At 47.0% G+C, this 22180-nt stretch overlaps 1 protein-coding gene across 7 annotated transcripts in view; it reads right to left on the reverse strand.

Annotated features, from left to right (window-relative positions):
• AKAP9 (A-kinase anchoring protein 9) overlaps window positions 1-22180 on the reverse strand; it is a 229934-nt gene that overhangs the window by 73379 nt on the left and 134375 nt on the right. For all 7 annotated transcript variants that reach the window (XM_090047082.1, XM_090047076.1, XM_090047075.1 and 4 more), the window contains one exon: window positions 1103-1265. In XM_090047082.1, the coding sequence (XP_089903208.1) occupies window positions 1103-1265 (163 nt within the window). The remainder of the gene's footprint in view (window positions 1-1102; window positions 1266-22180) is intronic.

Genomic DNA, 22180 nt, shown 5'->3' on the forward strand with positions numbered 1-22180 from the left:
TTGTCTGCACATTCTCCAAAAACTTCCTGGATTTTTTGTATGTTGCCCTCCCAGCAACCTAAAGATTGCCCTTCTAATCTTTAGGATCAGCCTCAAAGTAATATTTTTAAGTTAGTGATATTTTTCCAATATACCAGCTTGAAAATATACCTTTATTAAGGCTAAATGAGGTTAATAGATTTCTTTCCTGCATCTTATAGGAGCCGCTAGTCAGTTCTGAATTTGGTATTGATAGCTCCAGAATGCATCACTTCAGGATATTATCTTTGAGATTGCATGAAACTGGCTCAGAGTAAGGGGGGAAAAAGATACTTCCCCCCACAACTCATGGAGCTCACTGTTCCAAGCAGCCTTTTTATAAAAAAACATGAGCAATGTACCAAAACCAAGCTTCAAGGAGTTAAAGACATTTTTATAATAATTATAAGTATAAGCTTAAGTTTCAAATACTGCACTACAGTCTAATTAGGGGAGCTATATATTATATATTTTTTGTGTGTGGCTCTGCTTTTACGTTTCTCATTACATTAAATAGGTCTTTGATTAAAATATTCTAACATAAGGAGAAATCATTATAATCACCTATCCTAGGTTATTTTAAAGCACTGAACCATGTTTGAATCAGTCTAGTTTAAGAGGCTTTTGTGTGTCAGTAGCCGTTAAAATGCAGATGAGAAAGTATGCTGCATCTTGGCAAACAAAAAGGAAAAAAGAAATTCAGGAAGGATGAAGAGGAGGAAATTGGGTGAAGATTAGAGAATCCTAAAGCCCCCTTCAAACTAAGGGGTTAATATTTTCTACCTAGTCATCTTGAAAATATATGCAGTTACTTTACATACTTTTTCTTCCTTTCTTTCTCTGTTGTCCTTTATGTATCATACTATAGTTGGCTGTTTCTTTCATTCTATTTCCAAACTATTTACTTTTCATTGCTTCCCTTTCTTTCTTTAGTACTTCCTTCCTTCACTGCTGAAAAAAGGATAATCCATCCATAACTACCTAGAAACTGGAAAACAATCTAATTTTTTTGAACAAGATGCTACTCTAATTTGTCAATTGTTTAGCCATTTTAGTTGAGCAACTATCCATAGGAAATACTCACCCTCAGCTTTACTTAGCTCCAATGCCAACTGCTCTCTGGCTTTGGTCTCTTCACTGAGTCGCTCTTGCAGTTCCTCTTGACATTTGAGAAATTCAGTAGCCTCCTGCTGCCTTTTGAAGGACTCTTGCATGAGTTCTGTCTGCGTAATTTTAGCATGTTCAAGCTACAGCAGGAAAAATTATGAAGATTAGATCTTCCAAAAAATAATAAAAGATACCTAAATTCTAAGTTTTGTATGCATGATTATTAGCTGTTTTAGGGCCTGATCAAAAGTTATACATTCATTTCAGACATTTGGATTGGATTTTTGTGAGCAGCTACTCAAATACTACAACAGAAAGATCAATACTACAAACAGCAAAGCAAATAAAGACAGTACAGTATACACTATAAAACACATGACTAAATCCATGTCTTTGTACCGGAACTAGAAACTTCCTGGTTCAATGTCAGTTTACATTAGACTCGCCCTTATTTGAATATTTTGCATTAACTACGTCTAGAAATATACTGCCACTATCCACTTCCTCTATACTTAAATTAGACATCATATAGAGAAGAAAGGATTTTAAAACAATTTTTTTACATAAGAAACAGTCAACTTTCTTCTTCATAAGAATACAAGCAAATAAGATGGTAGATATATGCAAACTTAGAATATGTTAAATTTTCCAATTCACAACGCAGTAAAGCAACATTTGTTTTGAGTTGCTTGATAACTGGCCTAGCAAGGAGTGTTCTTATCCACAGGCACAGCATGTAAAACTATTGCAGATCTGGCTTTGCTCTCCACCTCTACTTAGGCCCTTGCATATTGACTGTACAACAGACACAGTATCCACTCAGATATCAGCTTCGCTTTGAACTTGAATTACATGCAATAAAAATATCTTAGGGTTTAAAAGTCACTGTGGTGACTAAGAACAAATACAGGTCATGTTGATGAACTACTCTTTTTCCATTCCCTGTCTTTATTTATGATTTATCTACATTTTCATAGTTTCACAGTTTCTAGGGCTGGAAGGGACCTGAGCAGATCGTCTAGTCCAACCCCCCTGCCATCACAGGAAAGAGTACTGGAGTCAAACGACCCCAGCAAGGACCATTTCAAACCATTATACCACAAAAAAACAAGGTCACAAATTCCACAATTTAAAAGAAAAGGAAAGTCATGATAATTGCATCACCACAATTGCAATGAATCTAAAAAGCTGTCCCAAGTCTCACATCTGTAGCCACCAATATAGAAGCTCAGAACATGCAGAGATGCAGGACTCCATTTGTCTGGTGGCACTCAAATGAAGAGCCATGAAGTGATCTTTTAAAAAAAACACAGATTCAAATCTTTTCATTTACACACAGAAGTAATCCAAAGCTTAATTATATGGAATTATTTAATTGTCTACTGGGAACTAGACTCAGGAACCAGCTCAATGATCCAGGAAGTTCCTTCCACTCCTTCGCTTCTTGACTGTCAAGATCTTTGCTGTACTTATGTCCCTTATTGAAAAAAACAAGTGCAAAAGGAAAATTTCATACTGCTGAATTTGTTGGAGCTGGACCAGCTACAGAAGCGTCTTATTTCTAGGGTTGTGTGGTATTCAAGTTACAAAATGACATGACAGATGTTTGCTCAACTTCAGAAAACAAATGAACTTACAACCTTGCTTTTATATTCTGGGTCTTGGCAGATGCCTGTATTATGGTCACTTCTATGTGTTTTGCTAATATGTTCTGTGAAATTAACTCTTTCTCCAAATCCTTCAAAAAACAAAAAAAAGCTGTTAATTTTTCACTGACTCCAGCTAGACTCGTTAGTACAATTAAGGGTATCAAATTCCTTAAAATAGCCTGTCTGGCAAAAAGACAAAAACAAACAAACAAACAAACTGGATCAAACTAATATTCTTAAAATTGTTGCAAAATGGTGTAGAATCGTTTCACAGAACATTATACACTAGGATACCTATTTATCGACAATGCCCATTTTAGAATTAGATCTAAGGTTAGAAAATATCATCTAATCTCTAATGTTTCACTTTTTGAATTAAGCAAAATTAAATCATCCTTTAAAAGGCCAAACAGTGAATATGGCTTCTATAGATTACATTTACTCTTAAAGGTCCACCATTAACTTGATACCTAATTTAAAACAAAAAAGTGAAAAGAAGATAAAGGACTATAGCTGGTTCCAAACCTTCCCACCTATTATTTGTGTGGCATTACAATTGAATTTCATTTTTTAATATATATTTTATGTCCTAGACTGTTGTATGAAGTCCCATACAAATAAAAAGGAAACTGTAACAAGCTTGCTATATTGGGTAAACAGTAAAAATAAATTTACACAGATAAAGTTAAATGCGCACACAAAAACTAAAAAAGAAAAGACGTTTTTCCTGATACTTTTCAGTTACAAGTACAATGTGAGGTATTATTCAAAATAATAGTAAGAATGTAATTTTAAAAATTGGAAGCGTCCCTTTCACCAAACAACTAGAATCGAGACATAAAAAACAAACCAACCAATCGACCCTACTTTCCTCAAAAACATTACTAGTCCTATTTAATTTAAATTATATAACAGTTCAGTTCTGTAAAGTTACAAGAATGGCTTGATTCCACTATACACATAAAGCCCCAAATCTTATGCTAATTCTATTTCTTATGGGCCTGGTACTAAAATATATGAATGAACAGAAGTCTGTAACTGTAACATGCTCTGCTTCTATACCCATTTCTAAAAGAATTTCTCAATTTTTCAGTTACAATTTTTAATTCTAACAAATTTCATAATTAAAACCTGCCACACTGCCTATTAAACCATTTTATGAAAAAATGGATAGTAGTGGATGATGCAAAATAATCAATCCCGTATTCACAAGACAGATGTTCAAATTCTTTCCCACCACATTTTCTTTTCATTGTGTAGCTTAAAGGCTGAGCTTCCTTAAAAGCTGAATACTTACTGAATATGGAGGGGTAGGCAAGGAGATTTTAGAGACCACTCTTAATATGTGTCCATATTTTTTGTGGACGATGTGAAAAATTGAAGTATTTACAACTACAGAGTTATTCTCATCCAAGTGTTCAGTGAAGGGAAAAGGATTTGGTAAAGGCACATGAGATTCAACTTCACAGATATGTTCTTCTTGGTCTTCTGGCCACATACCATTAAATAAATTAGATTCCCAGTATGTGCGGTAAGAATCCATTCCAGAAAATGCTGCTGGGTGCTCTTCTCTCAACCATCAGATAAACATTTTGCACTGGCTAATTTAATTACAAAATTTACTACAAAGTTTATTTTTAACATTCTGAAAAAAATGGTACAGTATTGCTACCGACCATCTCTAACTTTAGATAGTCCCCCCATTCACCTGAGTAATAAAAAGTTCAAGAAAGTTCCAGGTAAGCATCAGATGTATCATCTACAGAAACCAGCTGAAGTTCTGTAATTTTTCCAAGAATTAAAAAAAAAATCCTAAACTGCAAGAACAACTTGAGTTTTTCAGCAACAGAAAAAAAAACAGGAGGCAGGTAACTACCAAAGCAAGCCCGTATACTTTCAGTTTCAGAGCATATATGCTGCAGCAGGCAAGGTGGCAATCAGAATCTGGCAGCAACTTGTAATCTTCAGTGAGGCAAATCAATCAGAAAGTTTTGCATAGCATTATCTGTCTTTATTCTTGTTCTCCGAGTTAAACAGGAAGAGCTGCGTTAATTCAGTTGCTCAGATAATGCTCTGTCCTACTAAGTACAAGATTTTTTGTTAATATCTTCCCTGAGAAAAAATTCAGGGCAGAGGGAGTGGCTTAACTACTTTACCTGTTCGTACACTGGCAGGTGGAATTTGAATGAATACGCCCACAAGGTAGCTTGCCTCAAAGGATTCAAATTCCACGTCAGAGCTCTGAAAGACCGTGTTTGGAAAGGTTTAAAATCGCACTTTGAAGATTAGACCAGTTTTTCCCACTCCTTTAAAAAACAAGTTTATAAAAGGTCTTAATGTTTCTTTGTGTAGCATAATTAAATAGGGAGAGTAAAATGTCTGCTTTGCTTATATTTATTTTTATACTGTATTATGCTGAATATGCCACCTTTTCTCTTATTGACCTTTCCAAAATCTTCTGGTCTGCTCTGTTAAATTTTGGCTTTTTAATATTCTCATATAGAATGGCTAATAAATATTAAATGATAAAGAAACTCCATATAGGTCCTTTGTTTCTGTTAGCAAAACAGATACTTCAACTAGCATAAATCAGAAGCCACATCATGCATCTGCAGTTTATTTTAAAATAAGGGAACACGAACACTTGCAAAAAGTTTCCTGAGTGAAGAGTTGGAAAATAGGGCTATGATTTATACTAGATACTGAAGAAAAATGTGTAAGTAATATACTTATATGTGACTCTAAGGTGACCCTGAATTCAAGACAACCCCCCCCAGTAACGAGTTTTTATACATGGAAAATGTATATATTTGTTATAATTTTCAATATATAGAATTTAAATATTGGAAGGTTTTCTTTAATTCATCCCCCCACAACTGGAGGGAGGCAGTGGGGAGGGACCCAGTGTACGGAAGTAGTGCAGCTCGCCCCCTGATTGTGCCTGTCCCCCTGCAGTCTCAGACCCATCCTGTCACCCCCACCTCCCTGTTTCCTCCTCACCCTTACCTTTGCTCCATACCCATTCTAGCTTGGGGCACTGACCACAATGCCAGCTCAGCCCCCATAGCAGTTGTGCAGGCTGTGTGCTACTGCTACTGGGTTGGGCAGGGGCCATGCTTAGTGTCCCAGGCTGCATCATACAAGGAGCCTGCCAGCATAGAGCACATACAAGTGGGGGAGGGAGTGGGGCAGTAGGAGAGCAGAGGCTGTGGAGAGGCGGAAATGGGGGGAGGGAGCGAGGTGCAGAGATGGGGGTGGGCAGGCAGCAGGTACGACTATGGCGGGAGCTCAGGTAGGGGATGGAGCCTGAGCCACAGCACCTGCTGCCTCCCCAACCTTGTACAATTCTAAGATGAAAGGCCCCCCCATGTTAAATGGGGGGTAGGAATGAATTTTACAATCAAGTAAATATGGTGCGCTTTTTTCTTATAAGCAGGGATCCAGGTTTCCTGTTTGCCATGGAAAAACACTGCAAAACCCAGAGTTTTGCCTTTTAAGGAGAAAAATCTGGATTTTCTCCTGTTAAAGGAGAAAAATGCAGGAAAAGGTGGGTCTGCAAGAGGCCAGAGGTGCCATGTGCGTGTGCACACGCACAAGGAAGGCAGGCAGCCTGGAGAGCAGGTCCCACAGGTAATTCTGGGGGCAGGGGCAGGGATTGAGACCCCCATTAGCAAAGAAGGGAGTTGGGCAAGGCTGGAGCTGCTACCTGGCCGGGGTGGTGTGTGGGGTTTGGGGCCATATGTGGCCACAGGGCCCAGACAGGGAGTGGGATGGAGCTGTGGGCAGCAGTGGGGAGGGGGGTGTAAAGATCAGATTAGTGTGCCGCACATGCCCTCTTGTGACCAATCAGACCCGGAACCACAAACAAAAAGAAAACCCTGCCTGTCCAGACAGCAGCACTGACAGGAGGGGAAAGCTTGTGTTGAAACCTGAGCACACAAAGGAGAATCCATTTGCAATCACGATTGGCCAACACAAAGTAAAACAAGATAAGAAGTTATAAAAGCTCTCCCCGTCCTTTGTTCGGAGAGACCACCATTCGACTAACTCGAGCCGGACTTGTAGTTACCCCGGGCTGATCACCCAACATTCTCCCGCCGCCGCTCCCCCAGGCGTATACCCCGTTTAATCTGGACCATCCCATCTTGACTCGTATCTCGTAACACAGCTGAAGCACGGCATATTGGCCTCCGCCACCAACTGTAATCCCAGAGGCGTGAGCAAATAAACTTTTCCTGTTTGAAACCACCTACGCCTCCGAGCCTTCCTCATCTCGTAAACTCCAGATCCTCCCAGAACCAGAGGGCGCTGCCAGGCCCCTCTCTCGGTGCAGGACATGGCGTCACAAACAGGATCTGGTGGAGATGATGGAAAGATGCAGAGCAATTTAATCCGCCACTGCCCGTGGCCTGCTGGCAGGTGACCGCTGAAGTGCCCCGACGATCTGTGGGCCCATATAGCTTACCACCAGGCTGGCAGCCTACCCGGGGGTAGGGAGGTGTCGGGCTACCTCTCACTCACAGATGGGGGAAAGGAGTGGAGCATGAATCTCACACCCTCCGCATTCAGGTGCGTTATGAGCCGCCCCCAAAAGGCCTGGCTATGCTAAGCCTTGCGAGTGTCAAGCTCATGGACGCTCCTAACCTGACTCCGGCACAAGAATTTGCCCGATGCATACACCACATCAAGGAGGGAGGGGAGAGCACCCCTACGGACAAGTTCAACTGCCCCAACCTGAAGGAAGGGTCCCGCGGATACGAACTGTTAACACAGTGCTGTGAAGCCCTTGAATCTGATGGATGCACTGCCACTAAGTGGGGTGGTCCAAAATGGGATAAAGGCAAGATGTTAAATGTCCTGTTCCACGAGTACGTGGGTCTTCTCTGTGAAAACGTGGACTTGGGAGCTCAAATGGAGACACTAGCTCGCCAGGGGCATGGTGAGGTACAAGAGGGGGAGGGTGCCGCTCTGCGCCTCGCAGAGCCAAGTGACGTGCCAACCCCCGGGAGGCCAATCTGCCGCCGACCGCGCCCCCTCCCTACAACAGTGAGCGTAGCGAACTTCTGAAGATTTATCTGCTGCTCCCACCCGAGAAACCGGCGGTAGGCGGTGATCCGCCAGAGGCACTCCCCATAGTCGTTGCCAAAACAACGGTTGACCTGCAGGGAAACCAGCACACAATGACAGTCTGGCGCACATGCACGCACCCAGAGATAAGAGACTTGGTAGATGAAACTGGGATTCAACCGCAGGAGCCCGTCATTGTGTGGTTGGTCCTCACGTTCCGGTATGAGCAAATAGACTTGCCCGAGTGCACCGCCCTATCGCGCACCCCCCTGTGGAGCCGAGGTAACGTAAGCAACATTGGGCAGGCTCAGCAGAACACCGACTGGCCCAACCCACTCCCGGCTCTCCCTGCTGCACATCTCCCCCACGTACCATACAAGTGGCATGACTGCCTGGGCAACAGCCACTTCGATTGGGATCCCATAAACCACCCAGGCCCAGGAATGACCCAAATCCAATGGGTTGGGGTGTGACCGCAGCGCTATCACACCGACCCAGTGGCAGTTCCTGTCTGCGCCGAGGCAGTCAAAGTGGCGATCGAAGTTCATGGTGGTCCGCATAAAGTTTCACTGCAGCTGATGTTAGCTGGAACCGTTGGAAATCCCATCTCACAGCTTACCACCTACCAACCTAAAGTGTCTAGCCTACAGCAACCCTCTAGTAGTCCAGCCGTCCATGTCGTGAGCTGTCCCCAGCAGCCCTCGCATCGACCTGAACTCCCCACTACTGCGTACCCACCTCTGAGAACAGAACGTAACCCTCGCAAATGGGCTATGTTTGGATTCCTGTTGCACTATTCTGGCCTGAGCAAAGCTGCTATCGGAAAACTTGGTGATGTAGCGGCAAAACTTGGCTTTAACTGGCCCAACGACGGTCATCAAAAAAACCAACCGTAGCCGTCAGCATCGCGGCGACCGATGACTTCCAACCCTATAGCCATGTTACCGTCCATCACCCCTAGCGCTTGCAACAACCCCACGATGTACGGTTCCTTCTGGATGCTGGCGCTCAAGTCAATGTCATTTGCCCTGATGTCCCGCATGTACCCACCAAGGCTACCATGTTCGTTTGAGGCCTGAACGAAACAAAACAGACCCAAGTTGTGTGCTTTTGGGTAAAAGGAGAGGAAAAACCCCTTACAGCTATTTTAGGGGACATAAATCTCCTAGGCATGCCCAGCCTGCGTCAACTCTACATCAAGGAGGAATATACTTCCTCGTTAATTAGCAAGGGGGTAGAGGGGGGGCACTCTGAGGTGCTCTGGGTTAGAGTAAAAGGCAGTCCAGGGGAGAGAGACTTAACGGTGGGAGTCTACTATAGACCTCCCAACCAGGGAGAAGAGCTCGACCAGGAATTCTTAGGTCAGCTCACAGAGGCAGTGAGGGCTAAGGATGTGGTCATCATGGGGGACCTGAACTTCCCAGACATCTGCTGGGAGGAGCAGTCAGCCAAGTCTGATCGCTCACGTCGGTTCTTAGCCAGAGTGCAGGACCTCCATCTAACCCAGGAGGCGCACAGTCCCACCAGGGGAGACGCCTTGTTGGACCTGGTGCTGGCCACGGGTGATGACCTGGTGAGGGGGCTGCGGGTGATGGGCCACCTGGGAGACAGTGATCATCGCTTGCTGGAATTCACCATCCAGCGTAAGGTGGCAAAGGGCTGCAGCAAGGCAACAGCCCTAGACTTTAGGAGGGCTGACTTCAACAAGCTAAGGAGGATCGTTGGGGAAGCGCTGAGGACCCAGAGGGGAAGGGAATCAGATGTCGAAGGTGAGTGGTTGCTCCTTAAGGAGACGATCCTCCATGCCCAAAGGGAGGTAATCCCAACAAGGGTCAAAGGGAGCAGGAGGGCACATAAACCCCCATGGCTCACTAAGAGCATCCGGGAATGTCTCCTTGCTAAAAGGGAGGCATATACCCAATGGAGAGATGGGGTCATCACCAAGAAGGACTATGTTACAGTCGCCCAAGGATGTAGGGGGGCAGTCAGGAGGGCCAAGGCAGAGATGGAGATAGGACTAGCTTCCCGGATTAAGGACAATAAGAAGTCCTTCTTCAAATACATAGGGGGTAAAAAGAGGGTCCCGGGTAATGTGGGGCCCCTGCAGGACATGATGGGCAACTTAGTCATCACGCCAGATGATAAAGCTAACATATTTAACGATTTCTTTGCCTCTGTCTTCCTAAGTAGGGACCAGTTCAGCCACCTCCCTGCTGGGCCCCCCTCGGGCCCCGGGAGAGACACGCCTGGGCCAGGGGTTAGCGAGGAGTTAGTTAGGGTACTTCTGGAGAGGCTGGACGTGTTCAAGTCCGCTGGTCCGGACGATCTTCACCCTAGGGTTCTACAGGAACTGGCCAAGGTCATTGCGGGACCCCTGGCGCGGCTCTATGAGCACTCGTGGGGCTCTGGTGAGGTGCCGGAGGACTGGAAGAGGGCCAATGTGGTCCCTATCTTCAAAAAGGGAAAAAAAGAGGACCCGGGAAATTACAGGCCAGTTAGTCTGACCTCAATCCCGGGTAAGCTCTTTGAAAAAATTCTCCTGGCACACATCCAGGAGGGCCTTGCGGGGGAATGCATGCTCAGGGGCAACCAACATGGGTTCATCAGTGGCAGGTCTTGTCAGACCAACCTGGTGGCCTTTTACGATCAGGTCACCAAATCATTAGACGCAGGGGTTGCTGTGGATGTAGTCTTTCTGGACTTCCGGAAGGCTTTCGACACTGTCTCTCACCCTGTCCTCATCAAAAAGCTGGGAGACTGTGGTGTCAATGCCCACACGGTCAAATGGGTCGCCAACTGGTTGGAGGGCCGCACCCAGAGGGTGGTAGTGGATGGGTTCTTCTCGACCTGGAAGGACGTGGGCAGTGGGGTTCCGCAGGGCTCGGTCCTCAGGCCCGCACTGTTCAACATCTTCATTAGTGACTTGGATGAGGGGGTAGAAAGCACCCTGTTCAAGTTTGCTGATGACACTAAGATGTGGGGGGATGTGGGTGCACTAGAAGGGTGCAATAGGCTACAAGCTGACCTTGACAGGTTGCAACGGTGGGCGGATGAGAATAGGATGGGGTTTAACACTGATAAGTGCAAGGTGTTGCACATGGGGAGGAAGAACCGGCACCACACTTACAGGTTGGGGAACTCCCCTCTTGCCAGCACGGAGACGGAAAAGGATCTTGGAGTCGTCATTGACTCCACGATGAACATGGGCCGGCAGTGTGGGGAGGCAGTCAAGAAGGCCAACCGTACCCTGTCATGCATCCACAGATGCATCTCGAGCAGGTCCAGGGAGGTGATCCTCCCCCTCTATGCGGCACTGGTCAGGCCGCAGCTGGAGTACTGCGTCCAGTTCTGGGCGCCACACTTCAAGAGGGACGTGGACGATATGGAAAGAGTCCAGAGGAGGGCCACTCGTATGATCAGGGGTCAGCAGGGCAGGCCTTATGAGGAGAGGCTACGGGACCTGAACCTGTTTAGCCTCCACAAGAGAAGGTTAAGGGGGGACCTAGTGGCCTGCTACAAACTGGTCAGGGGGGATCAGCAGGTATTGGGGGAGTCCCTGTTCCCCCGTGCGCTGCCAGGAGTGACCAGGAATAACGGTCACAAGCTGGCGGAGGGTAAGTTTAGATTAGATATTAGGAGGCGCTACTTCACAGTCAGGGCGGCTAGGGCCTGGAACCGGCTTCCAGGGGAAGTGGTGCAGGCTCCTAGCCTGGGGATTTTTAAAAGGAAGTTAGATGAGCACCTTGCCGGGGTCATCTGACCCCGGTGCTCTTTCCTGCCAAGGCAGGGGGTCGGACTAGATGATCTACCTAGGTCCCTTCCGACTCTAGCTACTATGAAACTATGAAACTGCAGCTTAAGCACCAAGTTGCCACCGCACTGCCTGTCACCACCACAAGTCTACTGCACATCCTGACACTATTATCTACAAAGCCCTGGAGGTACCAACCCATCCCAACAAAGGAACTGCTCCGTGACCCCCTGAAGGCTTTACTCCAACGCTTGCAAGATGAGGGGAAAATCACTCCCATCACCACCTCAACTTTCCTGTCACCTGGATGGGGCCTCGCTAAAGCTCACCAACTAGGAGCTGTATGCCTAGTCATCGACTATCGCGAGGCCAATAAGCACTGTTCTCCGCTTGCCACACCGTATGCTTTATCTCTCCCCGAAACACTGTCACAGATGCGACAACACCAAGCTGTGAAATGGTGGGGTGCCACTATCGACTTAAAGGACATGTTCTATTCGATCAGCATCGACGATCACCTCGGCATCCTCAACATGGCTGTCTATGGGCAGATGTTCCAATGGAACGTCTGCCCATAAAGCTACTGTAACGCACCCACTCTTGCATGTAGTGCCATCGCCGATACCCTCGCGAACTTTCAAAACCCCTATCCTGATGTCAAAGTCTGGAGCTACGTTGACGACCTGGCAATCATAGGCTCCGATGAACAACAGGTCAATACCACAGCTCAAGAGCTCGTATGTCACCTCACCGAGTATGGGTGGACAGTAAATGATAAGAAATCCCAGCTCACACCACAGACTCGCATAGCCTTTTTGGGATTCGAGCTCAATGAAAACCAATTCCGTGTGCTGTTCAGCAACAGTCCACCGCTTGGGCGCTGGCTGAAAAACCCACCAGAGAGCAAACAAGACTTTCAACAGCTGCTTGGGGAACTCAGCTGGCGACGCCACTTCGTTAACCCCAAACATCTGCCTATCTTGGCGCGCATTCAGTCCCAAATTCGCAACAAGGCGCGCAAATCATCACCATGGACTCCAAAAGATGCACGTGCCCTGCAGCGTCTTTCGGCTGCTCTAGTGACCACGTCCCTAGTGGCGTGGAATCCGTCGTCCCGGCTCGAAGTCCACGCCGGTTTTACAGACACGCACATCTTCGTATCGATGCACAACGAGCGAGACCAACTTATTCATTGTGCACATAAAACTTTGCAAGTGACCCAACACAGATATGGGATCAATGGTAAACACTTGTTAGCCCTTCAACTTGCTTCCACGTATTCCACAGGAACAAGGAAAGTCTGTTCCCCAGGCGCTTTGCTGTTACCGTTGTTAGACCCAGAATGCCCTGAGACTACATTCCAAGGTGATAGCAAAACCTGGACCCGCCTAGTCCTTCAGCATCACTACGACTGGTACAACTGGGACCATCAAGACACCAGTCCTAATCCCACCACGACCAGCTGACCTCATCTGTATGGAACGACAGAAGATGGCTGGATGGCGTCAGACGGCACCCCAATATGGGCTGGGACAGACGCTGACAATGCCCAGACGCTAGAATTGAAGGGATTTTGAGAACTGGTAAGACACTGTCTCAAGTACCATGATGGCGTCAAACCGGTCCCAGTGCTCACAATTGACAGCCAATACATTTACCGCATAGTCACCAGAAACACCGAACCCACCGAGAACAAATACGTATGGGAGTGCATATTTCAGATGTTCGACCAATTCCTCCAGCTTCCGCTAATAAAACACACCAACTCCCACCGACCCGACACAGACCCAGTACACGCATTCATCGACCGTCGACTACAAGATTCCCTGTGCATTGACACAGCTTCCGAGGACCTACCACCAAATGGTGACCACCTAGTCCAGTGGTCGCACAAGTTCTGGAACCACCCTGGGAAGTGCAAGGCACACGCCGGCTGGAAACAAACGGGAGGAGAAACCAGAGAAGCCAGACCCGAAGCCTGGGATGACACAACGCGCCGCTGCCTCGCTTGTAGACATGACAAACCACAGGATAGCGGCAAGTACGAAAAGCACACCTACGATATGTCCCGCTTTGCTCCTGGTGAAATGTGGCAAATAGACCTTCTCAGTCCGCTCCCAGAAGCTCTCCGAAAACCTAAGGGTCTCGTCGTAGTCGACTTAGGGACATGCCAACTAGCTGTAATACCACTCTCGAAGTCCTGCGCCCAAGATGTCGTCCAAGTACTCCGTCAAGTAGGACAATGGCGGAAGTACCTGCAACAGATACAGTCCAACAGCGGACCGACGTTTAATAGTTGCCAACTCGCTAAATTCGCCAAATTCGCAGCGGAAAACAACATTAGTTGGCATCTTCATTTGCCATACCACTCACAAAGCAATGGCATCGTGGAACGCTCCACTGGACTGTTAAAAGAAAAAAGCTACGCCTTTGCGGAAATGGAAGCTATAAAAGCTGGGACACGCACCTTCTACAAGTGTTAAGCTCCCTAAACTTTGACAAGGCGTTATGGCAACCCCGTGATCCAGTCGGACCACCACCCTGGAAACCTGTCTATGAGCCCGCCATGCTCGTGTAGGTGACAATACCCACCCACAACGACTTCCGTCCAATCCCCCTGCCGGGATGTGTCACCGAAGCTGGCACTTACCCCAACACTTATATCTGTGAACTGTAGGGACAATCTAGGGCCCATCTGGTGCACCATAATTGGCTTTTGAGGTGTTCTAAGCAGTTGGAAGTTACCAATTAAAAGAGTCCTGTTACTTGTCTTTGTCATTACAGGGGTGGACGGACAGACTAACAGACGGCCGGCCGTTAGGTTGACATGCCGACGGCCGCAATCCTGTTGCTGTTGTCCTCCTGCGGGACCCTACTCCATTCGCTCCACAATAACTCTAACACCTTCTTAAGCACGCTCGGAATCTTAGCAGCGGACTGCCTGGAAGCAGATAGCGCAGATGACACCCTCGCCAATGTGACGGACTATAAGCTGTGCTTTCCCTGACTGACTGGTACTGCTGACTTAAAACTGTTGTTAACTGTCAGTCATCCCCGTTGTGAGGATAGTCCCCTCCTTTGTGTTAGTCTTTTTAATCAAACTAGCTGTCCAGTTTTTGGCCCTTCAAGCTTAGAGACTGTGTTAGTCAAGATTTTGCTCACGCCAACAAACACAGCACCTAACTGGCTGTATGTATGCATTGGGCCTAAGTGTCCAGACGGTGCACTAAATTGCACCTCCCCCATAAGCCAGCTGTTAAAAGTCATGCAGTTAAACACTTCCACCCTCAATGACAGCTCAGCGCTTGGTGCCCTGGCTCAAGCTGTGTATACTTTACCCGATCTGGATCCTCATAGCCTACTTATCAATAAGATGCCTCCACGCCAGTTTTCCCATGGTGTTCGCGCTGTCTTAGCTATATTAACCGCCCTCAAACTGTGACGTGTGAATCAAACCACAACCAGGTAACACACCTTCCGGGTCCCAAGTGTGTCTGAATAGCTCAAACACCAACAATGGGAAGGGATGCTTGCCTTTTATATTATGTAATATTATTATATTATGTAATATAACCCGAGGGGGTAAAGGAAACTTTACTAAATGCAGCTGAAGACTACCTCCCCTGTGTTCGGGAATATTATCTACCTAACCCCACTGGGATGGTTGTGGCTTAACCTGAACCCCTCTTGCATCACGTGGTCCTTATTCGAGCTGAATGTAACATTTACATTGGTAGCCTCTCTGTTGAACAGCCCGGATGTGATTTTCTTTAACAAAACCCATAGTAACCCCCATGCCTCCCACCAAAAATGGTCGTCCCTGTCGGCAGATCCTGACCTCGACCGCGCGTGGAAACTAATGACCACCTGCGACAAATGGGCCGTGTATTTTCCATACTTTGGGTCAAATCATGTCATGAGTCATATTGTGTTGCTAACTGAAGTGGTTGAAGCTCTCACCAATTCGACCCCGTTCGGCTTTGAGTGAGTTGAAGCTGCCATCAAAAATACCCAACAAGCAGTGTATTACAACCGACTCGGTCTAGACTACCTTTTAGCCATGGAAGGTGGGCTGTGCTCAGTCTTTGCAAATGCGAGCCACTGTTGCCTAAAGTTCAATCTGACTTCGTTCAACCTAACTGATGTAATCCAAGGCATAAAAGACGCAAAAACCCTCATTGACCACTCCAAGTTAGCACACGATGAGTGGTCTGAGTGGGGTTTAGAATGGTTAAATTTGCTTGGCTTTAGTTGGTTAAAAAGGGTGTTTATTACTGGAATTTTAGTGTTTAGTGTATTATGCGTAGCATTATGTCTTAGTTGTTGTTTGTTACAATGGCTAAGTCGTAAATTAATACATTTATCTGCTTTTGTATACACCCGTTTATCGCTTAGTCCGCTTGATGACAAGTTGAATGACGAAGACACCCAAATTTAAGTGCGCATGCAGCAAGGGGGCATGTAAAGATCAGATTAGTGTGCCACACGCACCCTCTTGTGACCAATCAGACCCAGAACCACACAAACGAAAAGAACCACCCCCCCATCCGGACAGCAGCACTGACAGGAGGGGAAAGCCTGTGTTGAAACCTGAGCACACAAAGGAGAATCCATTTGCAGTCACGATTGGCCAACACAAAGTAAAACAAGATAAGAAGTTATAAAAGCTCTCCCCGTCCTTTGTTCGGAGAGACCACCATTCGACTAACTCGAGCCGGACTCGTAGTTACCTTGGGCTGATCACCCAACATTCTCCCACCGCCGCTCCCCTAGGCGTATACCCTGTTTAATCTGTCTCATCTTGACTTGTATCTCGTAACGCAACTAAAGCAAGGCATATTGGCCTCCGCCACCAACTGTAATCCCAGGGGTGTGAGTAAATAAACTTTTCCTGTTTGAAATCACCTACACCTCCGAGCCTTCCTCATCTTGTAAACTCCAGATCCTCCCAGAACCGGAGGGTGCTGCCAAGCCCCTCTCCCGGTGCGGGACAGGGGGCTGGCTCCCTACCACTGCACACACTCCTAGGGCAGGGCATGTGCCCCTCAGATTTGTGCACAGGGTGGGGGCAGGCTTCAAGTTCCCCACTCTGCTGCCCTTCCCTACAGCCTCTATGGCCCAGTGGGCAGGACCCAGTATGGCAGGGCAGAGCAGCGCAGGGTAAAGAGGTTTGGTGCTGCTTCTGGAAGCCCTGTGCCACCATGGCGAGGTGCCCCCTGCCCACCCAGCAGCAGCGGAGGTGGCACTGTGGACTTGGGCCCCCCAAATGCTGCTGGGTAGACAGGGTGTGCCTCATCATGGTGGCTAGGGCTCCCAGCAGCAGTACCGAATCACCTGCTCTGTTCTGCCATGCTGGGTTCTGCCCACTGGGCCTTGGAGGCATTGGGGGAAGGGGAAAAGGCAGTAGGGCAGGGAGCCTGAGGCAACATCAGCTCCCTACCACAGACTCCGCTCCAGCCATGCTGCCCATGGGGGATGAAGAGCTGGGCTCTGTGCTCAACTCTACCACAGCAGCCAGGGCTTGGGTGCTATGGGGGGGAGCGGGAGGAAGCTGTGGATTCAGGTCCCTGGCCCCATGGCCCTGGCAGCTGGGGGCCCTCTGTAGCAGGGCTTGTGGGGGGACAGGGGGCTGTGGGTAGGGAATACCCACAGGGGTACCAGCAGGGCTGTGGGTGGGGAATGAGGGACAACAACATGGGCATGGGCAGGGCACCAGCATATCAGGGCTGCTCAGCACTACAAACCATTGAGGGGTGGGGACAGCCAGAGCTGGACCCGTGCTCTGGTGCGTGAAGGAAGCAGGGAGAGCTCTGATTTTCCATGATAAAAAACCAAAAATCAAACACCCAAATTTATAGGCATTTAAAATGTATTTTATTATAGTGATTGAGGCACTGGTAGGCTTCCAAATTGCGTTAAAATTGTAAATATATCAATAAAACATTGTGTTCAACTGACACCTATATAAATATATGTGGCATTTCATTCTAATGGAGGGTTGGATCAAATGACCTCCTGAGGTCCTTTACAACCCTTTTTTTAATGAAATCACAGAAAAATGCAGATTTTGGAGTTTTTAAATCAGAGACACTGCAAAAAAATTTTATCAGATAATTTGTGATATTTAAAACAGAGAAAACCAGGATCCCTGCTTATAAGAGACCTGATTGTCAGGGATAAGCCTGCTTTTATGCTACATGCAACTGTATGATTTTGAAAATAATATCTTAACTATAAATACTATATATCAGTGGTTCTCAACCTTTGGTACCTCACATACCACCTGCCGATAGATGCAGCAACAGCAAAACCAGAAGTCCCACCATGGCACTTTTGGTTTTGCTGCCGTGAGCCGAGTCTCACTTCTTCCTCACGGACCACAGCCTGGGGCAAAGCAGCTTGCGCAGGGCCCACTTCCCTGTCCCCTGGCACACTGATGCCAGCGAGTGAAAGCCCTGGCACACCGGACGCGGCAGGACAGGCAGCAGCCGGAACTTCCTTCTGGTCCCAACAGGCAAAGACACCTACAACCTGCTGGGCAGGGGGGCAGACCAAACTCAAAATATAGCACCTGTATACCCCCTGCCTGTGTCTCGCATATTGCCAGGGGTACGTGTACTATGGGTTGAGAAACACTGCTATACATCTCAACTATGAGTGGCAGAGAACCTGCCAAAGCTGACAAGCTGAGGGGGGAGGGGAGAATAAAAGAACCATGGCATTTTTCTAGAGGACTGAGAACATAACACAAACTGCTTCACACAATATAAATTCCTCCAATGGAAAAATTCTTCAGAGATTTTTCACATTAAATTTTTTTTAAAACAAACAGATAGACATAGCATGCAAAATGAAGGTAGGAATGTCTCAGCTGGTGGTAGAACATTGATGCAAAAGTTATTTCTGGACTATACCGTATTCCCTCACTTGCCACATGCCCAAAATAAAATGAACACCTTATTTTTGGAAGGAAGAATGTAGAAAAAATATTTTTGAGTGTTATGGATTGTGTAACAGAGCAAGTCCTTCCGGAAACCAAGTGCCCAGGAAGTCTGGCATCCCAGGAGATGGCTTATGGTAAACTAGCAGAAGTGAAGCACACAAGTGAAGCAGCAAGACTATTACTTCTTTGCTGTAAATACTAAATAGTTCTTTATATGGTAAGCTCCTGTAAATAATAAAGGGTTGCCTCTATACCACAAGCCTTCCCAAGATACTACAGACTGTATAGTAGCTCACTTGCTCTGAGCCAGAACCAAATGCTCAAGCTATGAGGGGGTTAACACTGGATTCTGCTCCTTCTGCTTTCAGGGGTGCAGAGAAGCAGCAGACAACTTGGCAGCAATGGGTTGCAGTGTCTGCTTGCTTTTATGCCTGTAATTCTATTTCAGCAAAGAAAAATCAACTTCCCTACAAAAGACATGCATCCCAATATTGGAGGAATGATTTTTGGAGGAAAGGTGTGTGTTATGCAAGCAAAAATGGTAATTCATTGAGTACTATCATTGTTGTGCATGGATATAGAAGACTGGTCTTAAACCAGTGTATCCTATAGAACTAAATTTGTCAGACTTATCTGGCAACTTCATTTATGTAAGTTTTGCTGAAATTGTAATATTGCCTAGTTTCATAGTTTCTAGGGTCGGAAGGGACCTGAGCAGATCATCTTGTCCGACCCCCTGCCATGGCAGGAAAGAATACTGGGGTCAAACGACCCCAGCAAGATGTGCATCTAACCTCGTCTTAAACACCCCCAGGGTAGGAGCCTGTACCACTTCTCTTGGAAGTTGGTTCCAGACCCTAGCCGCCCTGACCGTGAAGTAGCGCCTCCTGATATCTAACCTAAACCTACCCTCTGCCAGCTTGTGGCTGTTATTCCTGGTCACTCCTGGCACTGCTTGGGGGAACAGTGACTCCCCCAATGCCTGCTGATCCCCCCTGACTAGTATATAACAGGCCACAAGATCCCCCCTCACCCTTCTCTTGTGGAGGCTGAACAGGTTCAGGTCCTGTAGCCCCTCCTCATAGGGCCTGCCCTGTTGTCCCCTGATCATGTGAGTGGCCCTCCTCTGCACCCTCTCCATGCTGTCGACATCCCTCTTGAAGTGCGGCGCCCAGAACTGGACGCAGTACTTCAGCTGCGGCCTGACCAGTGCCGCATAGAGGGGGAGGATCACCTCTTTGAACCTGCTCGAGATGCATCTGTGGATGCATGACAAGGTGCGGTTGGCCTTCCTAACTGCCTCCCCACACTGCCGGCCCATGTTCATCTTGGAGTCAATGATGACCCCAAGATCTTTTTCCACCTCCGTGCTGTCAAGAGGGGAGTTCCCCAACCTGTAGGTATGGTGCCAGTTGTTCCTCCCGAGGTGCATCACCTTGCACTTGTCTGTGTTGAAACCCATCCTATTCTCGACCGCCCACCTTTGTAACCTGTCCAGGTCTGATTGTAGCCTGTTGCATCCTTCCAGTGTGCCCACGTCCCCCCACATCTTAGTATCATCAGCAAATTTGAACAGGGTGCTTTTTACCCCCTCGTCCAAATCACTGATGAAGATGTTGAACAATGCGGGCCCGAGGACCGAGCCCTGGGGGACCCCACTGCCCACGTCCTTCCAGGTTGAGAAGGACCCATCCACTACCACCCTCTGGGTGCGGCCCTCCAGCCAGTTGGCGACCCATTTGACTGTGTGGATGTCTACACCACAGCCCCCCAGTTTCTTAACGAGAACGGGGTGAGAGACAGTGTCAAAAGCCTTCCGGAAGTCCAGGAAGACTATATCCACTGCTACCCCTGTATCTAATGATCTGGTGATCTGATCATAGTTTCATAGTTTCATAGTAGCTAGAGTCGGAAGGGACCTAGGTAGATCATCTAGTCCGACCCCCTGCCTTGGCAGGAAAGAGCACCGGGGTCAGATGACCCCAGCAAGGTGCTCATCTAACTTCCTTTTAAAAATCCCCAGGCTAGGAGCCTGCACCACTTCCCTTGGAAGCCGGTTCCAGGCCCTAGCCGCCCTGACTGTGAAGTAGTGCCTCCCAATATCTAATCTAAACTTACCCTCCGCCAGCTTGTGACTGTTATTCCTGGTCACTCCTGGCAGCGCACGGGGGAACAAGGACTCCCCCAATACCTGCTGATCCCCCCTGACCAGTTTGTAGCAGGCCACAAGGTCCCCCCTTAACCTTCTCTTGTGGAGGCTAAACAGGTTCAGGTCCCGTAGCCTCTCCTCATAAGGCCTGCCCTGCTGACCCCTGATCATACGAGTGGCCCTCCTCTGAACTCTTTCCATATCGTCCACGTCCCTCTTGAAGTGTGGCGCCCAGAACTGGACGCAGTACTCCAGCTGCGGCCTGACCAGTGCCGCATAGAGGGGGAGGATCACCTCCCTGGACCTGCTCGAGATGCATCTGTGGATGCATGACAGGGTACGGTTGGCCTTCTTGACTGCCTCCCCACACTGCCGGCCCATGTTCATCGTGGAGTCAATGACGACTCCAAGATCCTTTTCCGTCTCCGTGCTGGCAAGAGGGGAGTTCCCCAACCTGTAAGTGTGGTGCCGGTTCTTCCTCCCCATGTGCAACACCTTGATCGTAAAAGGCCACCAGGCTGGTCTGACAGGACCTGCCACTGATGAACCCATGTTGGTTGCCCCTAAGCATGCAGTCCCCTGCTGGCCCCTCCTGGATGTGTGCCAGCATAATTTTCTCGAACAGCTTGCCTATTAGTATTTAGAATGGTTTCCAAAGCAATATTAGCGTTGCCCTTTGTTAATATTACAAAAACAGGGACTGGAAGAGAACAAGTTTCATTACTGGACACCCCAAAGTAAGCATCTATCAATCCCACATTACAATTTAAATACCAGAAGTTTAGATATTGCAGTGGGGCACCTTTGATAGTCTGTATGCTTACTTTTTAATATTACATACTCCATTTTATATTTTCTGTGAGAAGAGCCTGCATTATGAATTTGAGCTGTCATGCAAGATGTAAAAATAAAAAAAAAAATATCAAAACTTATACAAAATAACTATAAATAAATTATAATGAAAATTAAATAATTTGACAGGACTACTAAGCACCAGTGTAATATGTGAAAAAATATCAACATAACTTACTGAGAAGGGCAGACTTAAAAGTATACTTTCTGACTGGTATCATGAAATAAAGATGAAGACAAATAGCTACTCCACCCTTTGCTGTTTACTTTATGTTGTAAAGAAAACTAATATATATTGTAAGCTGCAATACTACTGAACACCTCTAACAGTAGGGTAGAGTTGCAGACTATCTGAAAGGTAGGGTTAGGATTCAGAACACCCTTGATAAACTAGAGAAATGATCCCAAATCAACCAAATGAAAATTTAATAAGGACAAGTGCAGACTCCTGCACTTGGGACAGAATAACTCCATGCATAAATACAGGCTGGGGAATGACTGGTTAAGCTGAAATACTGTACGGAAGGAAGAAAAGGTTAAAGCAGACCACAAGGTGTGGTCAGTATGTACCAACTGTGTGACCTTCTTGCAACAAAGACCAATAGCATACTAGGCTGTATTATTGGAACAACATGTCATGGGAA

The sequence above is a fragment of the Crocodylus siamensis genome, chromosome 5 (genome assembly GCF_052110815.1).
Source record: "Crocodylus siamensis isolate JL-2025a chromosome 5, ASM5211081v1, whole genome shotgun sequence".
In the NCBI taxonomy this organism is placed as follows: domain Eukaryota; kingdom Metazoa; phylum Chordata; order Crocodylia; family Crocodylidae; genus Crocodylus; species Crocodylus siamensis.